Source organism: Excalfactoria chinensis, chromosome 1 (assembly GCF_039878825.1).
Source record: "Excalfactoria chinensis isolate bCotChi1 chromosome 1, bCotChi1.hap2, whole genome shotgun sequence".
In the NCBI taxonomy this organism is placed as follows: Eukaryota; Metazoa; Chordata; class Aves; order Galliformes; family Phasianidae; genus Excalfactoria; species Excalfactoria chinensis.
In genome coordinates, this window is record NC_092825.1 from 49,443,831 (window position 1) to 49,470,710 (window position 26,880).

General features: G+C 41.0%; 1 protein-coding gene across 1 annotated transcript; it reads right to left on the reverse strand.

Moving 5' to 3' along the window:
* On the reverse strand, window positions 1-25,138 carry ISX (intestine specific homeobox). Its single transcript, XM_072331637.1, has 5 exons — window positions 24,970-25,138; window positions 17,980-18,222; window positions 5,173-5,324; window positions 941-1,057; window positions 1-237 (listed from the first exon to the last, which is right to left on the reverse strand). Exons 1-5 carry the CDS (start codon window positions 25,136-25,138, stop codon window positions 1-3), a joined length of 918 nt encoding a protein of 305 aa, XP_072187738.1.
* Window positions 25,139-26,880: the final 1,742 nt, after the last annotated feature.

Consider the following 26,880-nt stretch of genomic DNA (forward strand, 5'->3'; position numbering starts at 1 on the left):
CTATGTAGAGCTGGCACAGATACTGCTCTGTTCCATCTTGTGGGAGTGTGGTGCACTGTAGGCAGGGAGGACGTTGAAAAACAAGCACGGTTTTGGGAAAGGCAGCAGCTCCAAGTGGTGGGGAATGTAGGAGAGTGTGCTGGGCAGCCAAGTAGTTGTCAGCTGCCCTTGCAGTGGTGAGTAGTATCCTGTGGAAGGGACGGTGGCTGCAAGCTTCCTCGGCATCAAGCTAGGAGCCTTTCAAGAGTAAAAATGAAGTCTTAGGTAAATCAATACTGACTTTGACTTTTATTTAGATACAAATTGCAGTCAACCTTAGTTGTTTCCCTGGTGCTCAGTAATTAAGGGAAAAAAAAGTAGAATAGGCTCCCTGAAACCCAGTGAAGTGCTGTCACTCAGGGATCAAGGCAAAGTATTCTTTGTTATAGCTATGGAAACACTACTAACAGAGAAGGACTCTGTGTGCCAGCCTAGTCTAACTGTCCTGGGCCTACAAAGGGCAACAGTTGGGGGCAAAAAACACAGATCAGCCTAACAAGGCTGGACATTTTTTATAGATACTGTCTAAAGAAATACAGCTTTGTGGTTGGAAATGTCCTGTTCCTTCTAGTTTGGGACATTGCCTGCTGTGGTAGAGATGTTTTGACCCAAAGCATGATTTACAGGGAATGTAAATCCATGTAAAAATGTTAGTAGTAAAATAGGGTAGGACCTCCTCACAAGAGAGACCTCACAGCATATTTATGGAACAGGTTTAGGGATAATACTTACTGCTAAAAAGAATATGTTCATTGACAACACTTGTTGGGACTTATCTGGATCATATCACCATTTTTTGTCCTTCTGACTCTCTCTCTTGGATAGTCCCATGTGACGAGTTGATCTGGCGAAGGATAGCTGTCTCCCCTCACTGGCTTTATACATAGCTACCAGTACTCACTGTGATATCTGACTTGGGAGCAGGAATGAAATCAACTTCTGTCAGATGCTGAAGGCCTCCAAAGTTGCCAAATTTTTCGTGTTTCCTCCACTTGGCTCTCTGGTTCTGGAACCAGATCTGGATACAGGCAAGAAAGGATGCAGAAATGAGTAGCTGTTACAGAAGGAATTGCTCACATCCAGCTAATTTTTCTGTTCAAGTGAGGTTCAGAGAACATTGACCTCTAGCTCAGCATAAACAGAGGCTGAACCTAAAGGAAAACATTGTGTTTGACACAGCACCTCTTGCATTTTGCATAGCAAGTAGAATCTCTGCATGATTGGAACAGCCACTTTTCTCTCACAGAATCGCATATTCTAAAAATAAATATTATAATATATAAATATATAAGGTAATAAAGACCACGTCACCAGTTGAGATACGGTGACAGGGTTTTTCCTGTATTTGGCTTGTGACATTCTGAAATTCATGTAAGGCTCCTAAGCAAAAGATCCAAGAAGATGCCACCTTTTGAATCACTCAGCGCTCTCATTGTTATCTGCCATATCTTTTGCCCACGGCAACGAGCAACCAGTTTTCTCAAGGCAGTTTCTTTCATCTGTCAGTTTATTTGACCTGTCTGGCTTCTGGCTGAGGCACAAAAGTATCAGCTGTGTAGCCAAAGTAGTAGATTTTGTTGCAATGTTGTGAAAGTTGGATTCCCTTTCCATTGTAGACCACCTGGCTTAGGAACTTATTGTTTGAATGTAAGCATTTCTTACTTGGCAAGTGGCTCAAGTGAACACAAGGTGTTAGGGATCAAAAACAGATGGTGTTGGTTGTAAATATATATGCATTTTAAATCTGATAATGAACAGCTCAATTATTTCAGCATCTCTTGCCCAGGAAGTAATGGGAATGCCAGGAGACCTGTGCTATATTGCTGACAGTTAGCACTATCTGAGGTTACTGAAAGGACAGACTTGTTTATCTGGGTTTGCATGTGTTTGAGAACTGCTTAGTCTGTATGAACTGCTCTATTCCCTTTCGAGCAGGCAGAAGTTATATGGTGAAACAGTACCTTGAAATGATTCCTCTTTATCACCAATAAGTGATTGAGGGTACAGCAGTGTACTGAAGCCAAAAATTCAACCTTTTAAGTGTTCTTTCCAAAGTCTTCACGTTGGATAAAGCACTCACTTGAGGGATTTCTTCTTATTATTTAATATTGGCACAGCTGTGCTTAGAACCCAAACCAAAACCATTTTGCCCAACTGGCTCTCTAACACCCCCACCCTTGGAATGATTTCTCAGTGCGCACCTTTGTCATGGTTTTGCCCTACTGGGATTTAAGCCTATTCCTCCAAGTTTTATCCACCACATATAACAACCTACTGATACTACTCTTTCTCTGCTTACTATTAACCTGCTGTTTTCCAGTGCTTTTGAACTGGCACAGAGACAAAGCACAGCATTCTCACGTGTGCTTGTGAAAATGACACTGGTGCTAAAGCCAGGATCATCTATCTCCTTAATCTTGCCTGAGACTTCACAAAGCACTCATTTGCCCTCTCAGCAGTAGCATTTGTTGGGAGCAGGATGAAGGAGGGTGATCAAACGGATATTTGAGGAAACAAGGGCTAAAAGAGTGCAGAGGGAGGTTGGTGTGCCCCATGTTGCAGGAACAGCTTCTGTCTGTTACTCTGTGCTTGTACCCATATTATTCTCCTGCAGACCTATGACTAATGAGACAGAACACGCTGTACTAGAGAATCAACTTTTTCCTTATTTACCAGTCCCCTATCTTCTTACTATTTCATAACTTTATTATTAAAGATTTTACTGATTATGCAGTACAAATTGACCTTTGTGTCAGTAAATGGTTTCTATGAGAGACCTCCTTTGAAATGTCCTCATTTGTGATTGGACACCTGTTGCACATTCAACTTCTTGTGTACTAGCACATGGCATCTTGATCTTAATCCAAGAGCAGCGTAAGACCAAGGCAAGGTCCTTGCAATCACATGTCCTCAATGTTATTAATTCTATCAATCAAATCTATAATTAATAAAAAAAAAGATGAGTTTGACAACATTCATTTTCCATAAGCCAATGATGAAAAGCATTAACTATATTACTCTTCTTTTAATTCATCATTAACAGAGGCTCATATCAGCTTTATCACTGTTTTGCCAAAATCAATGTTTGTCTCACAGGTCAATCATTATCTGGTCATTCTGTTTACACTTCTAAACACTGACACAATATTAGCTCTCTTCCAGGTCCTGAAATATCTCCTGGGCTCCAAGACTGACTGAATATCAAACTGATGACCCAAGATGCTTCTCAAGCAGCTTTTAAATAGCTACTAGAAGCAAGTCACACAGATTTTGGATTTCAAAATGTCAGGCTGCAGCTGCTGTTCAATGTCATCCCAATGGAAAGTGTCTCATAACCATCATGTTACCACCACCTCATCTGACATATTTCCAAGGACAGAGATCTGCCATTTCTGCATTATCCTTGACAGTCCCGCTATGTCTATAGAGTAGCAGATCAATATAATTGTTCACTTCATTTTTTATTTTTATTTTTTAATTCTTTTTTTGCTCAGAATTTTCTTTTATTGAGTTTCCTTTACTTTTTTGACTACAGATTCGGCCTGTATAATTTTGCACTGCTTATTCATTTTTATAACTTCCTGTTTCTAATATTTACTCATCTAGCCTTTTTCATTTGTGTTGCAAGTAGGCACGCACATGTATAATATTGTTTTTCCATTTGTCCACTTGAACTGTTCTGCAAGAATCACAGATTTGTTTCTAGATTGGCTTTTCACACGGTTATGAAATGTTTCACATGGTTACTGCTGTGATTTCTCACTTTTTTTTTTTGGTTAAATTCTTCGAGGTGATTTGATTTATATCTGATTTTAGCCTTGCTAAAGCTTTCATTTCAAAGCATAAAGAACGTATGTGAATTCTGCACACTCCTTTTTTTGTTTATATATAACAAATACTATCAGAATTAAAATAATCTCGTACTTAAGTTACCACTAGTTCTTAGTCCTGTAGCCAATTTCCCTTTATCAGTCAAGAAAGATGGAGAACTTCCATGCCAGATTCCCTGTCTGCATAGGGAATTTGCTATCTGGAATTCAGATGGGCTTTTTCTTCTTTCTTCTACATTTCAGGTTGACGTTTCCCACAATAACTGAGCTTATTTCCTTCTTTCTTTTTCTCTACAGATTATAAATTATTATTATTATTATTTATTTATTTATTTATTTTTTACATGGAAGATGGTTCTGTTCTTTCATGTGGTTTGATTTTCAGGAACACTGGCCAGTAGCCCATCTCATGCTTCATGCCATTGGAGATGTGTTATGGGTGCACAGATATTGCTAGTGGGAACACTGCAGCTGTGCTGTTCCAGTGTTCCCTGTCTCTTTACTCTGAAGCAGTATCATCACAGTTAGTCCATAGTCCCAGGCATGTCATAGTCAATAAAATGCTCTATGGTGAACTTAGATTGTTAGAGTGGGATACATACATAGAAATACACTGGTGACTCCAGAATTATGACAAGTACAGAAACTCCAAAAATCATCACAACTGTTCTAAATAGAATACCAAATTCCAAAATCCAGTGATATGTATATTTCAATGCAGCATATTTCACATACAGCAGACATATGGGGTCAATGTTAAGCTCTGTCATCAAGATGATATTACAGCTGGGGGAAGCTAGATTAGTTTCCCTGAACTGAAATTACAGTCAGGGCATTTATAGTCTGTGATCTCAAATTACAAGACATTAAAAAACATTTTCATTTGGGTAGTTATTTTCACTTTTTTGAAAACCTGTGGAAGTGGGACAATGTGAATTGCAATGAATTATGTTGCCCTATAAAAGGTTGATAAATCGATATATATTTTTTTCATAAATGGCTGTTCCGTTGCTACAGAGTCCAACAGGTTGCTTATAACCATCTGTAACTTCTACTTGCAATGCATTTAATATACTTAAACCACCTGTTAACCCTTTGATTAATCTCATTTGGTTAATCCCAGCTGGGTGACAAATGCTTTTTACCCTATTTGTAAAAGGAGAATAATGACTCTGGCCTCCCATGTAAAGCAACACAGAGATCACATATTTCATTAACGTTGTCACTCAGGCATGGCATATTTAGAATATATCCTGAGTGAAGAATTGATGCAGTGAGCTTAGCCTCTGGAGACATAATGTACCTGAACTCTGGCTTCTGGTAGGTTAATCTTTGCTGCCAACTGATTGCGAATATGGACATCTGGGTAGTGAGTCACTTGGAAAATCTTCTCAAGTTCCTGAAGCTGCTCAGCTGTGAATGTTGTCCGGATTCTCCGTTTCCCTTTTCTCTCAACTGTGCAAAGAAGGAAATATATATTGAATTTCAATGGAAATAGCCAGAGAACCACAAGAAGATTCAGAGATACAGAAATTTCTACAAATTGCTGTGCAGTTGGGATGGCATCTCCAACACCTTCTAGAGATGTATATACCTCCGATGTGTGTCACCTGACCCAACAAGAAATGTGGACTTTAGCATTCAAAAAGAAAATGAACAGTGTCCACATGCAGTGCTAATTCCTCTGATTCACTGCCTGTCAACAACTGCAGAAATAAACGTATTTTAAAAACAAAATGCATTTTAACCACGTTATCTCTGCAATGATTTTGTCATCAGAGTCCTTTAGTGTTGGATGAACCTTTGATCTTTGTTGCTCATCTGTCACATGCATGCAACAATTGTTGCTAATTTGTAATCCTTTATTAACTATTTGTGAGCAAATTCTTAATGTAAAAACAATAAATAAGTAGATACTCCATTTTGTCTTGGTGCTGTTCTTGTGCCTGTGACATATCACCATTTTTCTTCAAGCTTATAAATCTTCCATGACTATCTTTTACTGTCATTCTGGTGTTACTACAATTTCCCTAAGCTCTGAGGTGGTTTGAATATTCAAGGTCATCTGCGGCTATTTGTTAAATAAAATAGAAGTCCGTATTTTCCTTGGACTTAAAATGTATTTCTCCCCACTTGGGATGCCATGAATCTTGTTGGGCAGTGAAGGGATAATGAATGAATGTGGAAACCTTTGTCCACAGATAAACTGTGTCAGGCCTGGCCTGCTTCCCCTCTCTAGACCAAGGCCCTTGTTCTCAAACTATTTCTTCAGGATATTTATCTAAGTCTTTGCAAGGTTACTGAGATCTACTACAAAGACTGCAGTTGTTCTTTGCTTCCTTATGCTCCTTGGCTCTGTTTGTGTGGACATGTTCACTGTTGCCTTAAAAGTTGTTGCTGAATTATTGTGGATAGGGACTGACTGTGAAATTGAGCCAAGCGGTTTTTAGACTACTGTAACCTTTGTAAGCAGAAAAAGAACTGCTGGGCCTCATGACAGTTACCTTATAATCAACATCTCCATCTTCCCTTTACCCCAGAGCACTAGTAACTTCTTTCCCATATCACCTTGTCACTGCACATCTCCAGCAGTTTCTTGCCCCATAACATTCTTTGCCAGTGCCACACTAGTTCAAGCCACTTTAAGCTACAGCCAGTGTTGGAGTGATTCATGGTTGGAGAACAAGAACATTAGAATAGCCAGCTTCAGAAACCTGTGGCACACTAGGTCAAATCTGCTGAGAAATTACATATTTAAATGAGTTTTTAGACTGCTCCAGTGTGACCTCACAAACAGGCTTTCCACTGAGCACTCCTACAGTATTTTTAAAATGCCCTCCCACATAAGGGTATTTTATGTAGATCATGAACTATGTATGCCACCTGATGTAAGTTAGAATAAAGTCTGGATTGGTTTTAAATGATGCTGAAGGACTGATGTCTTGCATGGAGTGTGAGAACAGAAACTAAACAGTAAGTCAACTGATCTGCAGAACATGGAGCTCAGCCTCATCCCATGTCTGGAATCCTCTCTGATGCACAAATGGAGAATGTTCCTGCTGACACTGAATGAGCAGTGCAAAAAGCCATGCCCCAAGCACTGTGAGTCACAGTTATTTCTTCTTCTGACCTGACTGCAGCTTGGTAGGAGGATAAAATTTCAAACCTCAGTATTGTCCTTGATGAACTTGCTACTCAACAACCTGAAGTAATTGGCATTGACACAATGTTGCTGAAGAAAACCCCCTTTTTGAATAACTGCTTTTGGCTATCCACGATCTGATGACAACTACCAATGCATATGATGTAACTAGATGCATTCATTTCTTACTGGGAACAGTTACCCAAAGACAGTTAGCTTACTCCCTCGACAAAAATTACATTTTATTCCTTTTTAGCATTAGCGTAAACTATTCCTAGTTGGGTCTAAATCAGTGAAAAGGTAACTAAACACCTCAGACAATATAAATCAGGACCTACCCCAACCAGAATATGACATTTTCCATTCTGTCGTGGAAATTTTATTGTGATTCTGTTGACACAGAGTATAAGGAATAAAAAATTCTGCCCATTGATTTGTAGGAAGATGCCTGAGATGCAATATTTGGGAACCTGTAAGTAAGTACGATCCATTCTGAATGCTTCCCCTTTTTAAAATACTTCAGTTATATTGATAAGGAGATCATTCATGAAAGAATAACTGAGGAGAGTCATTTATCATAAACACTGTCAATATTCCCATATCTCAGGAACAACCTAATAATGCTTATGTCCAACTGAGTTAAATCCATATCATTAGTCTTTTCACTGGCCTATCGAAGTACTACTCATTAAACAGCAGACCTGGCTTCAGCCCCAAGGGAAAAATGTCATTTAAATTGAATCTTGCTGATGCTACCAGGGAAGAGATTTGAAATGAGAAGTATTTTTTGTATATATACTGAAGATAAAAATGGTCATCCTCTTCCAGAAGCTCTAATTACAAAGTTGCATTGATCGAACCTTCCCAAAAGATGGCTGTAAGAAAAGAGGGATTTATTGCAGTATGAATTGAGAAGGGCAATATAAACTATCAGTACTGAGAATATGAATTTCAAGACATGTCCTTGAGGATAAGATAGTACTAAATTAGTCCACAGCATTTCTTGCGTGAAAGATTTTCACCTCACACCTCTCTGTGAGGATTGTCTTCCATATCTTCCTTGGAGATACTGCAGACAGGTAAGATTGAGTACCAAGGTGATATTTTGTCAAATACATTATGTTCTGTCATACAGTAATGAATCTCTCTGCTACATTTTTATCTTTACAATATACAGTATTCATATTTCTATAGCACAGGGCAATTCACATAGTGGGTCCAGAAAACAATTTTTTTGCCCTGATTTTGTAATGGTCTCAGAAATTTGAGGCCTTCCTGCAACGTCCTGCATGTCTCACTGAAAACTGATCTGAGCTCCTGCCTTTTGCTGGAGTGAGAGATTGTTCTCCAAACCTGGGAGAAACTGCAGTCTACCTCCAACATTTACATGGGGGGAGCAAGTGATCCAAGCTAAAATGTAACTACCTCCTTTTTTATATGGTCCCAACATAAACTTCTGGAATACTAGCAGAGTTCATGTCCTGCCAAGCTTTGTATTGCATGTCAATCTATGTAACTTCTAGCAAACATAAAGCCTTCAGGAGAAACAAACAAACACAACTACCTCCCCAAAGATTTCAGAATTAGCAAAGAAAAAGACCCATGTGTTTTTAGCTTAGGGTTTTTGTTTTTTTTTTTTTTTTTTTTTGTCTGTTTTTTAATTCCTATTTCAGTGAACTACAATATAATTGGATAACTATGCAGAGAAACTCCCTACATTTTTAAATCTAACATGTTATCTCAAATGAAAAGTGTTTTTTTTGTTTTTGTTTTTAGTATTCCATCAGAATACACAAATAATTATTTAATCCACTATAGGCCCTTCTATCTCATATGTTGACCAGACTCTATAGAATAAGAATGGCAAGAATGGCTGAAGTGGCCCATGATGAGAATTAAGTGATTGTCAAAGGCCATCTGGATCTGATCCCACCAGAGTGGACACCATATAAACAGCAATCAGTAGTTCTTATCAGTAAGCACCATACAGGTGAAATAAAAACTGAAGGCAAGACCTTTAGTTCCCATACCAGAGAATATTACTTGAGCTAGAAAAGAATGTTTTACATTACCTGACCTTGCTAGCTGCAGGACTTCTCCCTTGACAGAATATTTGTACACATTGTAGACAAAGATGATGATGTAAATATCTGTCCTGGGCTATCTGCTTAAGAATTTCTGGGTGCTGGCAGGATAGCTGGTGCAGAGTTTATTGGATTAATCAACCTGGACAGATGCAAGAAATCATCTGTAACAAGCAATACAATACTATCTCTACAGGGATGGGATATAGAAGACTTGGTAGTGAAGAACACGAGTCTGGAAGGAGCTGCAAAGTCTATCCTACAGAGAATATATGAGAATGAGAAGACAAAGGATGCGCATAGGAGATGTATATGTGAGAAGAAATGTAGTGAGAATTGAACATCTTATAGTACCTGTAAGTCTGATAGACTGCCTTGAACCATTCAATATTTCAAATTGTGCTATAGAGGGGACAGGGAAAGGATCTGCCAGATTGTCCTTCCCACCGACAGCTAAGAGACATTCAGGAATGGACAGTGCAGTTTAAAAGAGAATGGGTTCATGAGTTTTGAGTGTCTCCTCTCAGCATTTTTGATATGAAAACAACCCAGATATCTCAATGACAGGAAAAAGAAACACTCTGTCTCTCATCTTTTCCATATTTTTCCTTCTTGAAAGGGCATGTTGAACTGTTTCACAGACAAGACTTTTATGGAAGGGAAAGATCTACATAGTGCTCATAAGTGCCACTTCTGGAACCTGGTTTTTCAAAGTTTGCTCTCATCAGATTGAACAAAATAAAATAACAGGAGGTCAGGCATTAGGACAGTAGAGACTGAAGGACAGGCTTTGATTTCAAGTGGAAATGAAATTAAATTGCTAACAATAGAGACTCCTGTGAAGTAATCAAGGCTTCTGCCAGTATAAAGTGCATATTTTTCTATAAGTAATCAGTCATTCTACTTTTGATTAAAAAAAAAAAAAAAAAAAAAAAAAAGACAAAAAAAATCCATGAAAAATATATAAAAAATCTGGGCTTGTATGTTAACATTTTCTCTTGCAAGATGAAACTTTCTGTGACTGTAGCTTTGATACTTCTCTTTGCCTTGGGACCTTTGCTTAGAGATCCCATAGCAAACAACGGCATTCAGAATTACTGTCTAATAAAGAATGTGGGTGGAAGATGTAAGACTAGAAAGTGTTGGAAGTCTAACATTGGCTTTGCAAACGTAGCTTTAGAGTCTCTGGGGAAATAAGACTTTGTCTGAGTTTCCTGAGCTATTTTCTATGTAAAAGCTGGGATATTCAAGTGTGCTTTTATGCTCTGTGAAAGTCATTTACAGGTTAGCTGACTGCTGAAACCAAGCCTGGAAATACCAGGCAGCTAGATATGTCAGCATTTGCAGGTGTTTAAAAATACAGCTGTCTATACATTGCCTTACTGTTGACATTGGAAGGGCTAGATGCTCCACGCTGATAAAGCAGTACAGCTTCTTTAAATTCAGTAACAGGCACATTTGTCCTCTGCAGATCTGGCTTTATTACTAGGTCAGACTTGGAGCAAGTTGAAGCACTTGAGCTTTGTTGAAATACCGATTTTTCTTAAAGGCATGCTGTTAAAGGATAAGATCAATTGGTAGAAACTGCAGCAAGGAAAATTTTGATTAGGTAATAGGAAAAAATATTTTCACCATGATGTAGTGTGATCTGGGGATATAGTCCTGCAGAGGGTCTGAAGTCTCTATCCTTGGAGATATTCCAAGCCTGACTAGGCAAAGGAGTGAGCAATCTGACCTAAGCTGGTCCTACTTAAAGTTGGAGTTGGACAACTTGGTTTCCAGAAGTCATTGTGAAATTTGGTCATCAAATATCCGCCTCTGTCACTCCTTTCCTAAAAAGCAAGGCAATTTAAGGCTTTATACTACTCATAGCTGAAGGAGTTTAATTTTCAATTGCTTGTTTACATCACTTTAGCTTAGCTTAGTGTATAATGGCTCATTTTCACCACCCACTGTAACACAGCTGCAAGGTATTAAAGGTATGAGCAAATAAATACTGAAGATTAGTGCTTGTACCCAAGTTTGCTAAGTAAAACCTTTGCATCCACACTAACACTACTTTGGCAAATCCATTCTGGACTGTGGTTTGTAGCAGACAAATAGACTACAGCCTCACCTGCATACCCAAAACAGCTAAACAAGTGTTATCTCTGCAATGCTGCAGTTGCAACTCCCATTTACACTTAGCCTCTTAGCAGGCTAAGACTGTATCAAGCCTACTTGATCTCATTACTAGGAGCATTCGCTAGAGAGATAAGGAACAAAAATCCCAAAAAAGGGCTACTAGTCAGTGCCGACGCATGTGTTTTGAAGTATGTAATCTAGGCAGGTGAAAACTGGTGGGATCAGTTTATCTTGCTGCAATCCTCTGTCATTTCCAGACAGACCCTCCATCACAGTATGTGATAACCAGCTTCAAAGATTTTGCTGCTGCTTTGACAAGAAGAGAGAAAGCAGTTACATAAGCAAGTGGTGACTTCAGCTTCATATCCTCGGAAATATGTTTTTCTCAGTGTAACAAAAATTCCTACATCCCTTGTTTCTCAGAAGGAAACTCAGGAACCTTGACAAAGAGCTTGATTATATCTTGTTGAATTCTGTTTTTTCTTTCAGCCTCTTTGAAAGAAAAACACTCTCTCTTCTTTTTAATTTGATCAATTACAGATATTTGAGCCACCCAGCTGGTCCCTTCCAGTGACTTTTCTGGTCACTGTTCCCCCATGGTGACATTCTGCTCATGTTGGTCAAGCCAATAGCAAAGCAATTGTAACTCTAAAACAGAGTTACTACAGTGTGCTGATGGCATCAGGACAAAACATGCTTGTCTGGGTACTGCCCTGGCAGTCCCTCTCCTAGCTGAAGTGGTGTTTCAAGACTTTCAAAAGTGCTTGTGCTGTATTTATTTAGGTGGGAATGTGGCACTGAAGCTAATCTTTACTAAAGTGGTTTTGTTGCCACATTCAAGATGGACTGGCACAGCTAGTGAGATTGATCCTAATTGTATGTATACACTGTGCTCTGGATAGAGACTCCTGCCACTGAAATGTAGCATTTAGCATCCAGCTGCTGGCCACTGAGGCGTGGCAGAAGTCAGCGTACAGCAGCAGGACTGGAACTTTTAAAGGCTTGACTTCCCCCTGTTCGGTCTGCAATTCCCTGACAAAGAGCTGTGCTCACTCTACGGCACAGTGCAGTGCCTAATCACTTGACAGCAAGGCTGAAATGCAGAGAGGTGCAGGCTGTGGGCAGTGCAAACAGTTATGCTAAGAATACTAAGCCAGCAGTGGCTGCAGGAATTTCTCAGTCTGATTTTTGGAGGAGCTGGCAGGGAGATAGAACAACATAATCATTAAGGTTGGTAAAGACCTCTAAGATCATCTAGTCCAACTGTCCACCTACCACCAATCTTGCCCTTAAATGACACACGTCAAACCATTCATGTGGACAGTTTGTTGTTGGGGATGCTACTCACCATCAGCCTGACTCCCTTCCAACTTTAACCTATCCCATCCACCAGCAAAGAGATGACGATAAAGTACAGCACAGTAATTTAGCAATGGCTCTCAGCGTTGCATACAGGTTCCCCATTGCTCTCCCCCACACTCTCTGGTCACTGACCTTTGTCAGAACCCAGCTGTCTGCCCGTGGAGAAAAACAAGCTTATGTCAGGTTGCACTGACAGCCTGTTTTCTGCTTTATTCCTGCTCTTTGTGATTACTTGTATCTGTGCAAACCTCGAGACATCAATCAGGCACACTTGTTTACATCCCTGCCTCAGTGTCTGTGCTCCCTCCAAGAAAGCCTATTTCCATCATTATTTCAGTACACAGTGTTTGCTGTTTCTAATTTCAGCATCAAGCATTTGGTCATACAGTAGGTAAAAGGCTTGCCATCAATATTAAAGAACAGTAATTAAAAGCACCAGATCCTAGGGGTGTAAAGAAAAGCTCTCAGACAATTTGGGAGAAGCCAATAAGTACTTCTAAGACCTTTGAAGTAAATTTATCAAGATGTCCCATCAACTTTACAAGTGGTCACGTTACACAGATTGGACTTGCAGGAGCAAATTAACCTCTATCTCCTATGTAATGTGCCCTTTGGATCTGAAATTCCCAGAAAAGAAGGAGCTGCTTTTCCTCTTCATTTCAAATTGCTTCATTTCATTATTCAGGACAATGGGATGATTCTGCCCTTTTTCTCAGTCCCACTGGCATATTCTGGGCAGCAGATATTTATCTGGAATTGTGATTCTACAGTGCTTCAGTGTCTTTCAGGAGTTTTATAAATGCGTTAAGATAAGTCAGCATATTGGGGAAAGGACTGTTCTGTGAGTGGTAAACATGCCATTTCACAGAAGTACATGGATTTGACCATATCGTTTGCAAATGAACAGAACAAATGAATTTATGGCTTCAGAGAAAGCATAAACACCAAACTAAAGATGCCTGACACTGGCATCAATGCAGAAGGGACATGGCTTATGCCGGAATTTTTCCAGAACTGGGATAATCTCCGTATTTTCTATTGTCTTCATGATAATGCCTCCAGAACTTGTCAATATGCCTTGGGATCAAATATTTTATGATTAAAATTAATCTGTAAGAGTAATAAAAAGATCTTTGAGTTTCCAATCAGCAATGAGCAGAGGGTTTCTGCTATAGAAATACTTGAATAACTTTTACTCACGGTGGCAGGATCCTCTACAGTGAAAAATGGTGACGTGAGCTGCATGAAATAACACTGTCTCGTTGTTCCATGTCCTGAATTCCTCAGTTCCTGCTGAAATTAGGAGCCAGCCTCATTTGTGGAAGCCTGATCTACCTTGTGCTTGAACTACTGCCCAGAGAATAAGTCCCAGAAGACTGGGCATCTGCCAGTGTATTAAGATGATGCTACTATCTGCCTTCTTTGAGGCAATGACTGTTCCCTGGCTGGAGCAGAGCACTGAAATAATTACCCATGCTTAAAACCTTATGAAATAATTGCATTTCTGGGAACACTCACCCACTGCATTTGGTTGTATAAAGTTACAGGAGACACACAAACACAAATGTTATATAGCCAGACTCAGTCTGAGTGAAATGCACTGTAGAAGAATTGCCCACGAGAAACCGAATCAAGCTGGGATTCTGCAACAGGAGCTGGCATAGGTTAAATGTTAAGTCACAAGGGTTTCATACAGGGTGGAGAGGAGGAACTGAAAAGAAAATGAGTGCTCAGTATTTAACTTGGGTGTTGACATGGTTTTGGTGCTATGATGCTGACTGATGGCTGCAAGAGTTTGCTCTGCTTGTTCCTAAGAGACACCAGCAGTGACGGTGGTTGCATATAGCAAAATGGCAGCCATCTACAACTACAGCTCCAAAGTAAAGTTTCTCTCAGTACGGTCTCTTTCTAAATTGGGTTGTGCCAATGCTGCTTCTGAGTTCTGGGTTTTCGGAAAAGGTTTCACTGAGTTTTTCATGCAGTTTGCCACAGGTGGAAGTATTCATGTGCTGGATGAAATCTTCCAAATTCAAATGGGGGCTCAGCAAAATTAAATGGCACTGCTTGTGTATCTCTAACATAGGAGGGATCTTTTTTTTTTCTTCTTTTTTTTTTTTTTTTTCACTTACAACACAGCCTCTGAGTTCAAAGTGCAAGAAGTGCTTTGTGATAAGGGCATAAATCTATTTGGTTTAAATGACACTGCATTTCTAACCCATTTAGTTGCAGAAGCCATCTTGTGGGAAAAGCAAGTTTTTAGGAATACTGCAGTGTTATGGACTTGCCTGGAAATATACTCCAAATCCAAACTCAAGGGGCACTGTTGGAGTCCTCCTGCTATCTCAAACTGTCTGCTCATGAAGTATGTACTGTCATACTCCCCTCCTCATCTTTTTCATCCTATCCAAAGAAGCATCAAACAAAACCCATCTCTCCCTATTTTGAAGTGATTTTATTGCATGCTTGATCTCTTCTGCTCCCTGACATCTGCACAAGTGTGTCTATTCAGTCAGAGTCTTGTGCCTTTTCTCACAAATTGTGTAGATATTTTATACAGATAGAGGGGTGAGAGACTCATCTTCCATGTCAGAAGGCTCTCCTACTGGTGAGGCTGATGTTATCCTTTGACACCACCAAGATGTCTTCCTAGCAAGCTCTGTACTTGGCACTCATGAGGTCGCATCTCATGTGCAGTGTTGTTTTTGGCTCCTCACTACCAGAGAGACATGGAGGCCATGGAGTGTGTCCAGAAAAGGGCAACGGAACTACAAGGGGTCTGGAGCACAAGTGTGATGGGGAATGGCTGAAGGAATGGAGGTTGTTCAATCTGGAGAAGGCTCAGGGAAGACCTCACTGCTCTCTACAACGACCTGAAAGGAGGTTGGGGTGAGGTGGGAGTCGACCCCTTCTCCCTAGTAACAATGACAGAACAAGAGGTAATGGCCTCAGGTTGTTTCAGGTGAGGGTCAGGTCGGGTATTAGGAAAAATCTCCAAAAGAGCGGTGCTGCAGTGGCACAGGCTGCCCAGGGAGGGGGTGCAGTCACCGTCCCTGGAGGTGTTCCAGAAACTTGTGGATGTGGCACTGAGGGACATGGATGATGGACATGGTGGGGATGGGCTGATGGTTTGACTGGGTGATATTAGAGATCTTTTCTAACCTTAATGATTCTATGATTCTATGAGTGCTTTCAGGTTCTATGTAACCAGCCTGTAGTGACTGTGCCAAAAGCACACCTGGAACACAAAGTCACTAGACATGGTAAGAGAAGTTTGTTTGCTATTAGCTGTTGGGGATGATGCCTGCCTACCTCTCCTGGAGGATCTGCTGCTGACCACAACTAGAAAAGGCAACTCCAGCTGCAGCTGAGGCAGGAGAAAAAGAACTGCCTGCTCTTTTCCATTAGCAGAGTGGAGGATGGAGACTGGAGCTTATGATGCTGAAAAGGATTTTAAACCCAGGCCTCCAGCTCTCTGTTAAGAATGACACAGTGTGTGAACAGGATCCGAAACATCATTGTTTGTGCACTGTGGGGAAAATGCCAATCCAGTGCTTTTGGTTCCTCCCTCTCCTTCAGCCAGTTTCTATCAAAGACTCAGCAACTGCAGGAACCAGTAGCCTAGAAAATGGCACATCATTAAAGCTCTGCTTGGTTTCAAAACCCCACTGCCTCCAGGGAACAGAGGGATTTTGTTTAAAATGCCTTTAAAATACAAGTTGTCATTGAAAGGGTCAGCTCAACCCAGCTCAGTTTTATACAGGTAATTACATGCTTTCTCCCGCTTTGCTTATCAGGTGGGTACCAACCACTGTGTCAGTCAATGAGGCTAAATGCTGAGCTGGGACACTTGCCTACCTCCTCTGCCACACTGGGAAAGTATCTTCCCCATGGCTGGGGACTCCCTCCTGCCCAAAATACTCTCCTTTTCAACATTCACAGGCAGCTTTGTATGCCAGAGATGAGCTTCCCTGACCCCTCCTTGAGGATGCAACACGGGATTTTGCCTTCCTGTCATTGACTGCCTGCAACTTATAAGAAGAAAGTTGGCTAAAATATTCACTTATCTTACAGTGCTCCTCTCTGCATCAAGACAGGCTGTCTTGTGGAGAAGGAGGAGGTGACAGCAGGTTCTCACAAGACAAGCCATGTGGGAAAGAAAGATCTTGCTACTGTTACTAAGAGGCTGTTTTCTGAAGTGTAGTACTATTGTCCACATTAACCTTTCTGGAAACTCAACAAACTTAAAGCAGCATTTGTCACATCCTACATGCCAGAACTATTGCCCATTGCCTGTTTGCTTGTGTGTGTGCTGCTGACCTGTTTACCACCTGTGCTATGGGTCCAGGGTGTGTGCAGGGCATCAAGCTGATTCGGCATGTTCGGCAGCCTTGCTCCTCAAGTTGTGCAATACCTGTGTCATGGTTTTCCTGCTAGCTCTGTAGATTGCCACTCAAAGTAGGAGGGCAATAAACCCCCAAAGGAGTCCTTGTCATAAAAACTGATAGGGTTGACAAGCCTGAGCTACAACTTAGCTCAGAGGGCAGGCCCTCTGATGGTTAGGCTGAAGAATCACACACAGAATCACAGAAAATCATAGGGGTTGGAAGGGACCTCCAGAGATCATCAAGTCCAACTCCCTGCTCAAGCAGGTTTCCTACAGTAGGTCACACAGGAAAGCATCCAGGCAGGTCTTGAACATCTCCAGAGAAGGAGACTCCATAAACTGGTTGGACAGCCTGTTCCTGTGCTCTGTAACCCTCAAAGTAAATAAGTTCTTGCCTGGAACTTCTTGTGTTCCAGTTCCATTGGCACTTGTTCTATTGTTGCATACCACTGATAAGAGTCTGGCCCAATAAACTTGACTCCCATGCATTAGATATTTATGAACAGTAATTATATCCCTCCTCAGTCTTCCCAGACTAAACAGTCCCAGAGCTTTCCTCCTGAGGGAGGTGCTCCAGACCTCCATCATCTTGATGTCCCTCTGCTTGGCACACTCTAGAAATTCCCTGTCTTTCTTGAACTGGGAAGCTCAGAAGTGGACACAGAACTCCAGATGTGGCTTCAGCAGAGCAGAGCAGAGGGGGAGGATCACCTCCCCTGACCCACTGGCCAAGTTCTTTGTAATGCACCTTTATTTACCACTGGCCTTCTAGTCCACGAAGGTACAATGCTGGTTCATAGCCAACCTGTTACCCATCAGCATACCCAGGTCCTTCTCCTCAGATCTCTTTTCCATCAGGTCATCCCCTGAATTGTACAGGTGAATCACACCTGTGACTCAGGCAGGATCTTTGAGTAGAAATATTAGTGATGTCTGTTGTTGCATATCAACATGTGGGATAACAGCTATCATTTTGAGTACTCTAGGAAAACGTTTTGGTCTGGAGGCACTCACCATGAAGTGGATGGTCCACTGGGAAATCACACAGTTGATCTTCCTCTTCCTCATGTTTTCTTTTGCCTTCCAGTTGTTCACGTCCTATGTCCTCACCCAGGAAGGAAGCTGGGCTGTCAGTAGCTCTCCTGCAGTGAGCTGACTGCATCTTCTTTGCTCTGGCCATGGGGGTAGCACACATGGCAGGGAGAAGCATTTTATCTGAGGGGAAGTCATTCTGTAATTGACTCCTGCTGCTGAACTCTGTGAAGGACACAGTACAACAAAGCTTTGAGAAATCAAATGTAATTAGGTGCACTTCCCTGTAAGGGTGAAAGAAAGAAACATGTCTGGTCTAGATACCATACCAATACAGCTAGATCATAGCTAAAATGAACTTACTCTGTGTTTTACATCATTGTTAGGAAGACCCCCCAGATTGCCAGGGGCGTGATCCTGGTGAATTCATCCCCCAGATTCTAATCTTTCCCTTGCTTTCTTCATGTTCAAAATATGAGTGTAGAAATAAGGAGACACAGCCAGAAGATCAAGAAAGATCAGTCTCCATGCCAGGAATCAAGCCACCGGCTACCTTTTCTGAAGAACCCAGAAATGCAGCAAATGTGGAGCTGCTCTAGAAATCTGTCAGCAAGATTGCCATAGAATTTTCTGGATGCCAAATGCTTTTAGATTCTAATCCTTTCTTTAACAGCTGTAGATATATCTATTGTATAGGAAGACAGGCCGTAGAGCAGGTTAAAAGTCAGTGTCTTTCCTGGTCCAGGACCTTTTGTCCTTTTCTGTACCTGTGACCAGCTTGCTGCTCAGATTTAGGTATCACCTCATTCTAATGGTAGCCTTTGCCCAGGCTGAGTCAACATTTCCCATCTACCTTTGTGACAGATGACACTGGTGCATAGTGCATTGCAAACATTCAGTGGAAGTTAAGGCTAATCTCAAGGCTCAGTCATGACTGTCTGGAAATAAGATAATTGGGTCTCTGCTGCTTGAATGGGCAAACCTAGATTTTGATCTGATTTTCCTCCTTGCCTGGACTTCTTTGCTTGGAAGGGCAGAGTAAGAGGCAACGCATAAACTCAACAAACTTTGTGAAATTTAGGTTCCATGGTTAACACTGCACTGAAGCTAATGTTACAGCACAGATCAGTTATTAATACCAAAGAACATTAAAATATTAGCATAATCGTGGACTGAGCAGTCACTCACATCTAGGCTCTGGGAGTCCCAGCACATTAAGTAATTCTGCTTGCCTCTCTCGTATTCCAACAGCAGTGGGCATGGCCCCAAATAGGCTGTGCTGGCAGAAACTCAGATTCTAATACCTACTTCATTTCTGGTTCAGGATATAGCTCTGGCAAATCATCTAACTTTTTAGAGTTGTCAAAGTTTTATTTTCTGAACAAATAGCAAGTTCTATTTCTAACCAGCCTTGAAGCAATGATAATTATAACATCTGGAGATGAAGTGGCCAAATCTGCCCTCAGTAGAAACATAGACAATAGGAACTGTACAGAGGGATGACACTGACATGAAGAAAATGCAGTCACAGGAGCTCTGGAAATTAGCCAAAATTTCTTTTCAGTGATGAATGCTTATTCAAATGTTATCTTTTCAAACTATCTCAGATCTCCAGGGAAACTGGGGAAGTACAACTGCATATGTCCAGCCATGCTGACCTTAAAAGTGTGGTATAAGTCCCACCTCTGTTTTCCAGGCATATCACGCAAAATGGGACTCCTTTAATTCATTTAGGATCAATTCATTTAGAGTTTTCTGGTTGGAAGATATATGGAGTTGTGAGCGACATTCATGGGATAAGGGAGAAGAATAGATCTGGAAATGGACACTGGTATGGATCTGGGATTAGATAATTTGCTCAAAAACTAAGATGATGTCAGTGTTAGTGTATATTCTTAGGATTTCTATCTCAGTCCTCCATCACTAAATTAAGGTCTAGCTGCACTCTGTTGCCAGATGGGATGCTGTAAAGACAAAAATGTTACAAAATTGACAGCACTTTCATCCTACAGTAATGAAGAATACAAGGGTGCCTGAGCAAGGTGCTTTTAGAAGAAGTCATTAAGCCTTCCTAAGAATTACACTGGAATTTTCCAAATTATTATTATTATTTTTCTCAAGTCTTTATCTTCCACACACAACTTTTCCTGCTTGGAGTATTTCCCTGATATACTCACATACCGTAATGATGGACATAACAATGGACATATTAATACATATAGAACAATCATAGACTGACAAAGACAAACCAAGGAGGGAAAGGGAGACTGTCCAAGGCAGATGGGAAAATACCAATGTCTACATGAACTGGTAGAAAGGAGTGGGAGTAACTGCTTATTAAGATCAGAGAAGCAAATTATAGTGGTATAAACCTCACAGAGAGGTTGGAAAAATCAAGGGAACTTTCTGGAGGAGGGGACTGAAAGTGGATGAAACTGAGTTTGAGGCACAGATCTAAGAGTTAAGAGTTCCAGAATCTAGTCCTACTCCTCCTACTGCAGCTTTCTATGGTACTTGCTCATCTCAACAAGCAAGGGCACTAGCAAGTGGTAGCCCTTAAGGCCAGCTAGTATTTTTCAATGCATATTCATATGATTATAGCAGAGAGCTCAGAAAAGTAATCTGTGAATTGGCATGGTAAAATTTCCTACAGGTACTGCAGTTTTCTTCATTTCTTCTGGCTGTGGAGATGGCCTGACGCAACAGGGGACATTTGCTACTGCTGTGCACAGAAATGACTTCGACTCATGGCCCAAAATGGCCTTTTTGGTTTGACTTTCACTGTGTAGGAAAGGATGGAAAATTTCAGGAAAGCATGTAACATTTGTTTTTGAAAATAGGAGGTTATTTCCAATGCTCTAAGTTCTATTTAGGCCTCTTTGTGGAATCACTGGAGAGAAACTGACTTGTTGAAGTCCTCAGGCATTTTAGGGTCCTACTAAGATGGTGAATAGGGACCAATCTGTCACTGAGAACTGCAAGCAGCTTTTTTTGTTTGCTGTTTTTCTCTTGCTTCTTTTTTTAGGTAGATATGTTTTTCTTGTGAAAGGTGGGGTGAATTGTTGATATTGGCCAGATGGTATCTATTCAGTTATATGCCTCCATCTTCTGTTTACTCTTTCACAACAAATCTGGGTGGAGTGTTGCTATGGGTGAAGTAAATATTCACCATATTGACACTTGTGTGTGAAGCGGCAGTTGAATTCATATTAATTTGCATATCCTTAACACAACAGGGCATAATGCCGACAAAATAACATAATTACTGCATCTATTACTGCTTTTACTATTAATTTCCCAGGTGTAGTGTACTTAACCCAAGCTCTCCTTGCCTTGACAAAAGACCTCCTGTTGGTGGAACCTCACTGACAGAAACTGGGGGAGTAATGAACAATTATTTCAGATGTACTTTCAAGCACATTAAAATCAAATTCCCAGGGATTTCAGAAGAAGGGCCAATTCACTTAACAGATGAGTGACTCGTTTAGCAGACCAGCCCTTTTTCTAAAACACACCTGTTAGTCTGTGCTCATTAAAATGAAAGATTTGACACTAGGGAGGAGACCAGTACTTGCTGAGTGTTTATTTGTGCCCCTTGCAAAGACCATGGTTACTCTTTCCAGGCACTGTGAAAAAAATTAGAGGGGAGAAACAGGCTGAATACTAAAACGTCTCCTTGTTCACCATTCCCTTTTTAACTTTGTAGGAGTCTCTCAAAAACTCAAAACTTTCAGTAGACTTCAGGCCAACAACTGCAGTTCCAGGACACCTGGCAGTCATGTTTTGTGTAGTAATCACACAAATACCCAATACTTCAAACAGGCTTGTTGGAAGACTACACTCGTTATTCCAAATCACAATGAAGATACCATTACAAAAATATGTAAACTTAGGAATGAGACCCAGAAATCTTCTTTGATGTGATCAACTACTGCCCCAGCTTTCCATGAGTTGCTGTCACTGTACACCACATTCTTTTTGTCATGCAACTTAAGTTAGAACTAACTTCTTGTGGGCATCTGGTCTTGTGCCCTGAGTTGCCTTGGAAAAGGACTCCAGGGTAAACTATGACCGTGTCCCCCATTTCTGACATTCTGAATCTTCTGGTTCTACCAGAAGATTCTCAATTCTTCTCAACACTTGAACCCAGAGTTAGGATCAGTGTGACCTTGGTCTCCAGACTGCCTAGATCAACAGACTGGCTGGACAATTGTTTCTAGCCTGGGTATCTACTTCATGGGAGATATGGGTATGTGTATGAGACATCTCTGACTCTCGTAAATCATAGCTTGGCTCAGACGCATAACATATGGGAGGTGGGAAATCTACAGTAAGATGTGACTCAGCCCTGACCTTAGTACTTCCTTCTTTGCTGCTGTTGAGCTGTTCTGAGAGAGCAGCTGGATTTGTATCCTATCCTGGAATTTCCACCTAGTTCCCTAGCTCTTTTCATTTCCCTGACTTCAGCCAAATTATACATGGCTAAATACTTACATAATTTGTTTAATGCCAGTGTTAAATGACATGAAGTTGGATGACTTTGATGAAACACAGCAAGTATCCTGAGATGTACAGTGCACAGTGTTACGATGTTGAAATAAACTCTATCTGCAAAACATTGGCAGTTCTGCTGGGAAGGTAAAGAGTAATAAGCTTAGGTATCTCTTTGGTGTTAGCAATAAACTAACAGTGAAAATCTGCTTTTTCATTCTATATTTTAAGTTCTTTGATCAACTGCAACAACAATGTAGAACAAAACTTTGGAATTTCTGTACATCTTTCCTATGTTTTCTCAGTTTTAGAGAGAGGTAGGTGAATATTCATGCATATATGCATGCCTCTTTAATTAGTCAATGTTTTACACTGCCTCAAGTAAATTAATCCAGCCTTACTTTCCAGCAGAGAATAGAAGGGACACTGTATTCTCTTGGTAAGCTAGCCCCTGGCTGGATGATGATGTGAAGTCAAAGGCAAATCCAAGCTGTTCTGTCTGCATCACTTTCAAAGTGAAAACCTGACTCCACTCTCATGTGGAGCAGTTTGGAATCAGACTACACTGTCAGTACAGTAAAGCAATTCCCAGAACCTGCCATGTTCCACATACTGTTTTGTCAGTTCTTGAGCATGGAGTGGCACACTTAGCTGAGACGCACTGCAAAACAGGGCTGGTCATCTTCAACTTACTGATCATGAAACAGACTTAGTTTAATTGATCCTGTCTGCAATGTTCTTTTTTTTTTTTTTTTGTTTCCGGAGAGGAGTCTCATGTTGTTTAAATGCAATTTTGTAATCCATGAACAGCACTGTCTGTTTTCTGTGATATTGTATGTTTCACTCTGGATCCAATAGAGCAAAGTGATGGCCATGGGCCTTTTGGAAAGGACTTTCAACTCACAGAATCCCGCTCCCACAATGCTCATAGAAGCACTTCCTCCCACTAGGCAATCTGGTAACTGTTCTCCTTTGTCATGTGGGTCCTCTTATGCTTGTACCAACATCAGCTACGTCCTTGTCCACTCCTGCAGTCTAGAAAGTTCTGTGTTTCAGGACCATAATGAAAAAATAGCCTGGATCTGGTGCTCACTTTTCTGTACCTCCCTTCCTGATTTAGATCTTGTTTTCTTTCCCGTCCAGATCAGAATTCCACTTGGACATAAAAAGAGCTGAAACTATGTGAATAAGAATCACAGAATCACAGAATTGTAGGGGTTGGAAGGGACCTCTACAGATCATTGAGTCCAACCCCCCTGCCAAAGCAGGCTCCCTACACCACGAAGCAACAATTACTTGAACCATCAAGTCCTTAGAAAAAGACTATCTTACTGATAGTTCATCCAATGTTCAGGGAAATGGGGAAGTAATCCACAAAGAATTTCTTTGTGTAACAAAAAATAAAGTGCGTCATTTAGCTTTGTTGAAGGCAGTTAAGCAAGAAGTGAATGAAAATCTTCCATCAAAACTTATGATCATTTTTTTTTTCAGTTAAGTGAAAATGCCTGCATACATAAAACACCTCTGTCTCATGGAAAGTGTAGATTAAAAAAGGATAATAAATACTAGATCCAGAAATTGCTGGTCATTGATCTTTATTAAGAAAAAAAACGGAGACAGTTTCAGAAGGGGTAGAAGTTCACTGATAGCCGAATTAACTGAGGAAACTCAAGTCAAAAAGGCTAATGTACTGCTGCTTTGCTATGGTCAAAGTCATGCCAGTTAAATACTGGTTGGTTTTATTTAGAACATGAAAAGGCCTAGTGTCCTTGACGATAAGCAAAAATGATTAAACACAAATGATTTTTCTTTTCTTGTTCTAGTGACTGAGTTCTAAAACACCTTAGCTACCAATACCCTTACAGACCATTTCTCCTGTCTGAGCATGAGTGGTCAGATTTATCAGAAAATGATACTAAATGAAATCTGACTAACACTCCAGACCACAGATCTTCATATAAATGAAACTCAATCATCTTCATTAAGTTGCAGCACTTTTAGGGCAGCTTCCTGAGTTTCAATCTCTCTTTCCTTGTGAGAAGCAATACTTTCCTCCTCCCTGCCTCCCCCCCCCCCCTTTTTTTTTTTTTTTTTAAAAATTAAGATTAGACCTATGCTTTTTAAAGGGAAATGAACAGGATGATCTATTTGTTTTCAATAAGGACACCTCACTGTTACTGAAAAGAGCTACCTGCAATGACTGTTCAAGTTGCGTACCCATTTCTCCACTGACACTGGATGGTACAAAATCCCTTCAAAGACTGACAGCAGAGCCCAATCTGCTGGGAGGTTAAAAGGAAATTAATTCTTAGCGATAATTTCTGTAATGTAATGAATTATTTGCGTCTGACTGGGGAAATTCCAAATTCCTGAAGAATTTAAGAATAAAAATTCTATCTAATCAAACCAGGTGGTTTTAGTGGTTAAAAAAACAACAACAAAAACCAAAGGTAAGTTTTCATTATGTGAACTTGTACTTACCAAAGGTCCACGGTGATTCTGCTTTTAGAGCTGGAGATCTCTCAGCATAGTTATTCCTGTTCCTGGTTTCATTGCTGGTGGTACTGGCAGAAGGTTTCTTTAAGATCTCCTCAATGGAAAAGGATAGGCTGGGCTTCCTCTGGCTGGCACATTCACAGGGGTCCATCATCTTTCTGCCAGAGCAGCCCCAGGGTAGACAGCCTTCTCCTGCTCACCCTGCTCTCGATGAACCCCAAGAAACATGCAGCTGGGAAGGTGTGCACCTTTCCCTACTTGTGCCTAGTCAACCTGCAGGAGCATACGAAGAAGAAACTGAGGCAACCCTGAAGTGAGCACACGTGCCTGCTCCTCTCTGCTGGCCAGCTTGGGATCTAGAGCTGTGCTTCCGTGCCTGGGGAAGCCAGCATCAGAAGCTGGAGGTGAAAAGTCTCACCAACCCCACCCACTTCCAAACAGCCCCAGGTCGGAGCAGATTTACAAAGCTCTGAGCAATTGCATTGCCATCCCTGGAGGAGGTGTACTTCTCACAGATCCAGGTGAAAAAAGCCCTTGAAGAATTGTTTCATGTTGGTAAATCCTGTTCCTGGGGCAGTTATCTTCCTTTTCTAGTTTCAGGCTGCAATCCTTGACGACTTGTTTGATTTTGTGCTATTACGAACTTAAGAAAATAGTTGGCATGACAAATACTTGTCCTTCGTGCTGCTTACTAGCAAACCAGACATTTGGTAAACTTCTCTCACATACAAGGAGGTATCACACATCGAAACCTCCCTTACCAGCACTTCACAGGTTATCCTTCAGCTCTCCCTCATAGCCACCAGCTTTGGTTCAAATTCTTTTCTCTCACTCTGGAAACCCTTTGAACTTTCCAAACAGGTGCTTTTCAACATCGTCCCACCTTATCAGTCACAAGAGAAAAAGAGGCTGTTTGCAACACGCTTAGGAACAGGAATTAGTGCCCTCTACCCCCCACCTCTACTCCTAGAGATAAAACATGATTTTCTTTCCCAAACAATCTAGCTGTATAATCATCCCACCAGCTGTCTATGCCTCCCAGCCAGGAGTCCATTGTGGGGGTAGAAGATTCCCCAGAGATTGCTGATAAATGCCAATGATTCCACCCCTGAGGCCTCTCTGTCTTCTTGTTAATTTTTATTTTGGGAAGAATGTGTGGTTAGACACACTCCTGTTCCTTCCCTCTCTCTGTCCCACCGTGGTATTTTGTGTGTCCTTCTGGGATTGCCCCTCACCTTTTAGATTGTTACGGTTGTGTCTTTCCTTCTGGTTCTCCTCTGTGCCTTCGTTATCAGGTCTTATTACTGTATCGGCAGGCCCTGCCTTATTTGTCCAATGAACTGACAATTCTTGAGCTGATATCCCATCATATGACCTCTTAATTGAGCGGAGACCAAAATTACTGTGTAACCAGGGGGCAATAAAACACATCTGATAAGATGAAAGGCTTTCGGCTTTTTCCAGATTCCAAATACTGGTAAAGGGATGGGGGTGGGTAGTTAAGTGGAAGAAGAACAATGAAAGGTTAAAAAAAAAAAAAGTGAGGCAGACAGTTATAACAAAGTCTGTTTAATTAACTGATTTTATTAATCAAGCTTCTCCCTGGGCAACAGGTTAGACAAGAGAGAGTCTTTTGTTCTGATGAAATGGAAAAGGTAGAGAAGTGTTTTTCTTTGTTCCCAGCGCATCCTTCTGCATCCCCAGTGCCTCACTGGTGACATGTGTGTGAAGGAAGATCTCACTCTTCTCACTGCCTGATGAGGAGGCAGCTGCTGCATGGATGCAAGAGATCTTTTCTTGCAGGAAAGACACCTTGCCCATAAATTCAGCATGCATTGAGAGGTGCTGCTCTGGCCAAAGGCAGCATCACCATCTTCTCTTCTTTTGGGTTCTGTC

Coding starts and splice junctions, on each gene's coding strand:
- ISX (XM_072331637.1), bottom strand. CDS start 25,138: ATGATGGACCCCTGTGAATGTGCCAGCCAGAGGAAGCCCAGCCTATCC. Junction 5,325..17,979: donor AGTGGACCATCCACTTCATG/GTGAGTGCCTCC, acceptor TTCTTTGCACAG/TTGAGAGAAAAGGGAAACGG. Junction 238..940: donor CTCCCAAGTCAGATATCACA/GTGAGTACTGGT, acceptor TACTCTTGAAAG/GCTCCTAGCTTGATGCCGAG.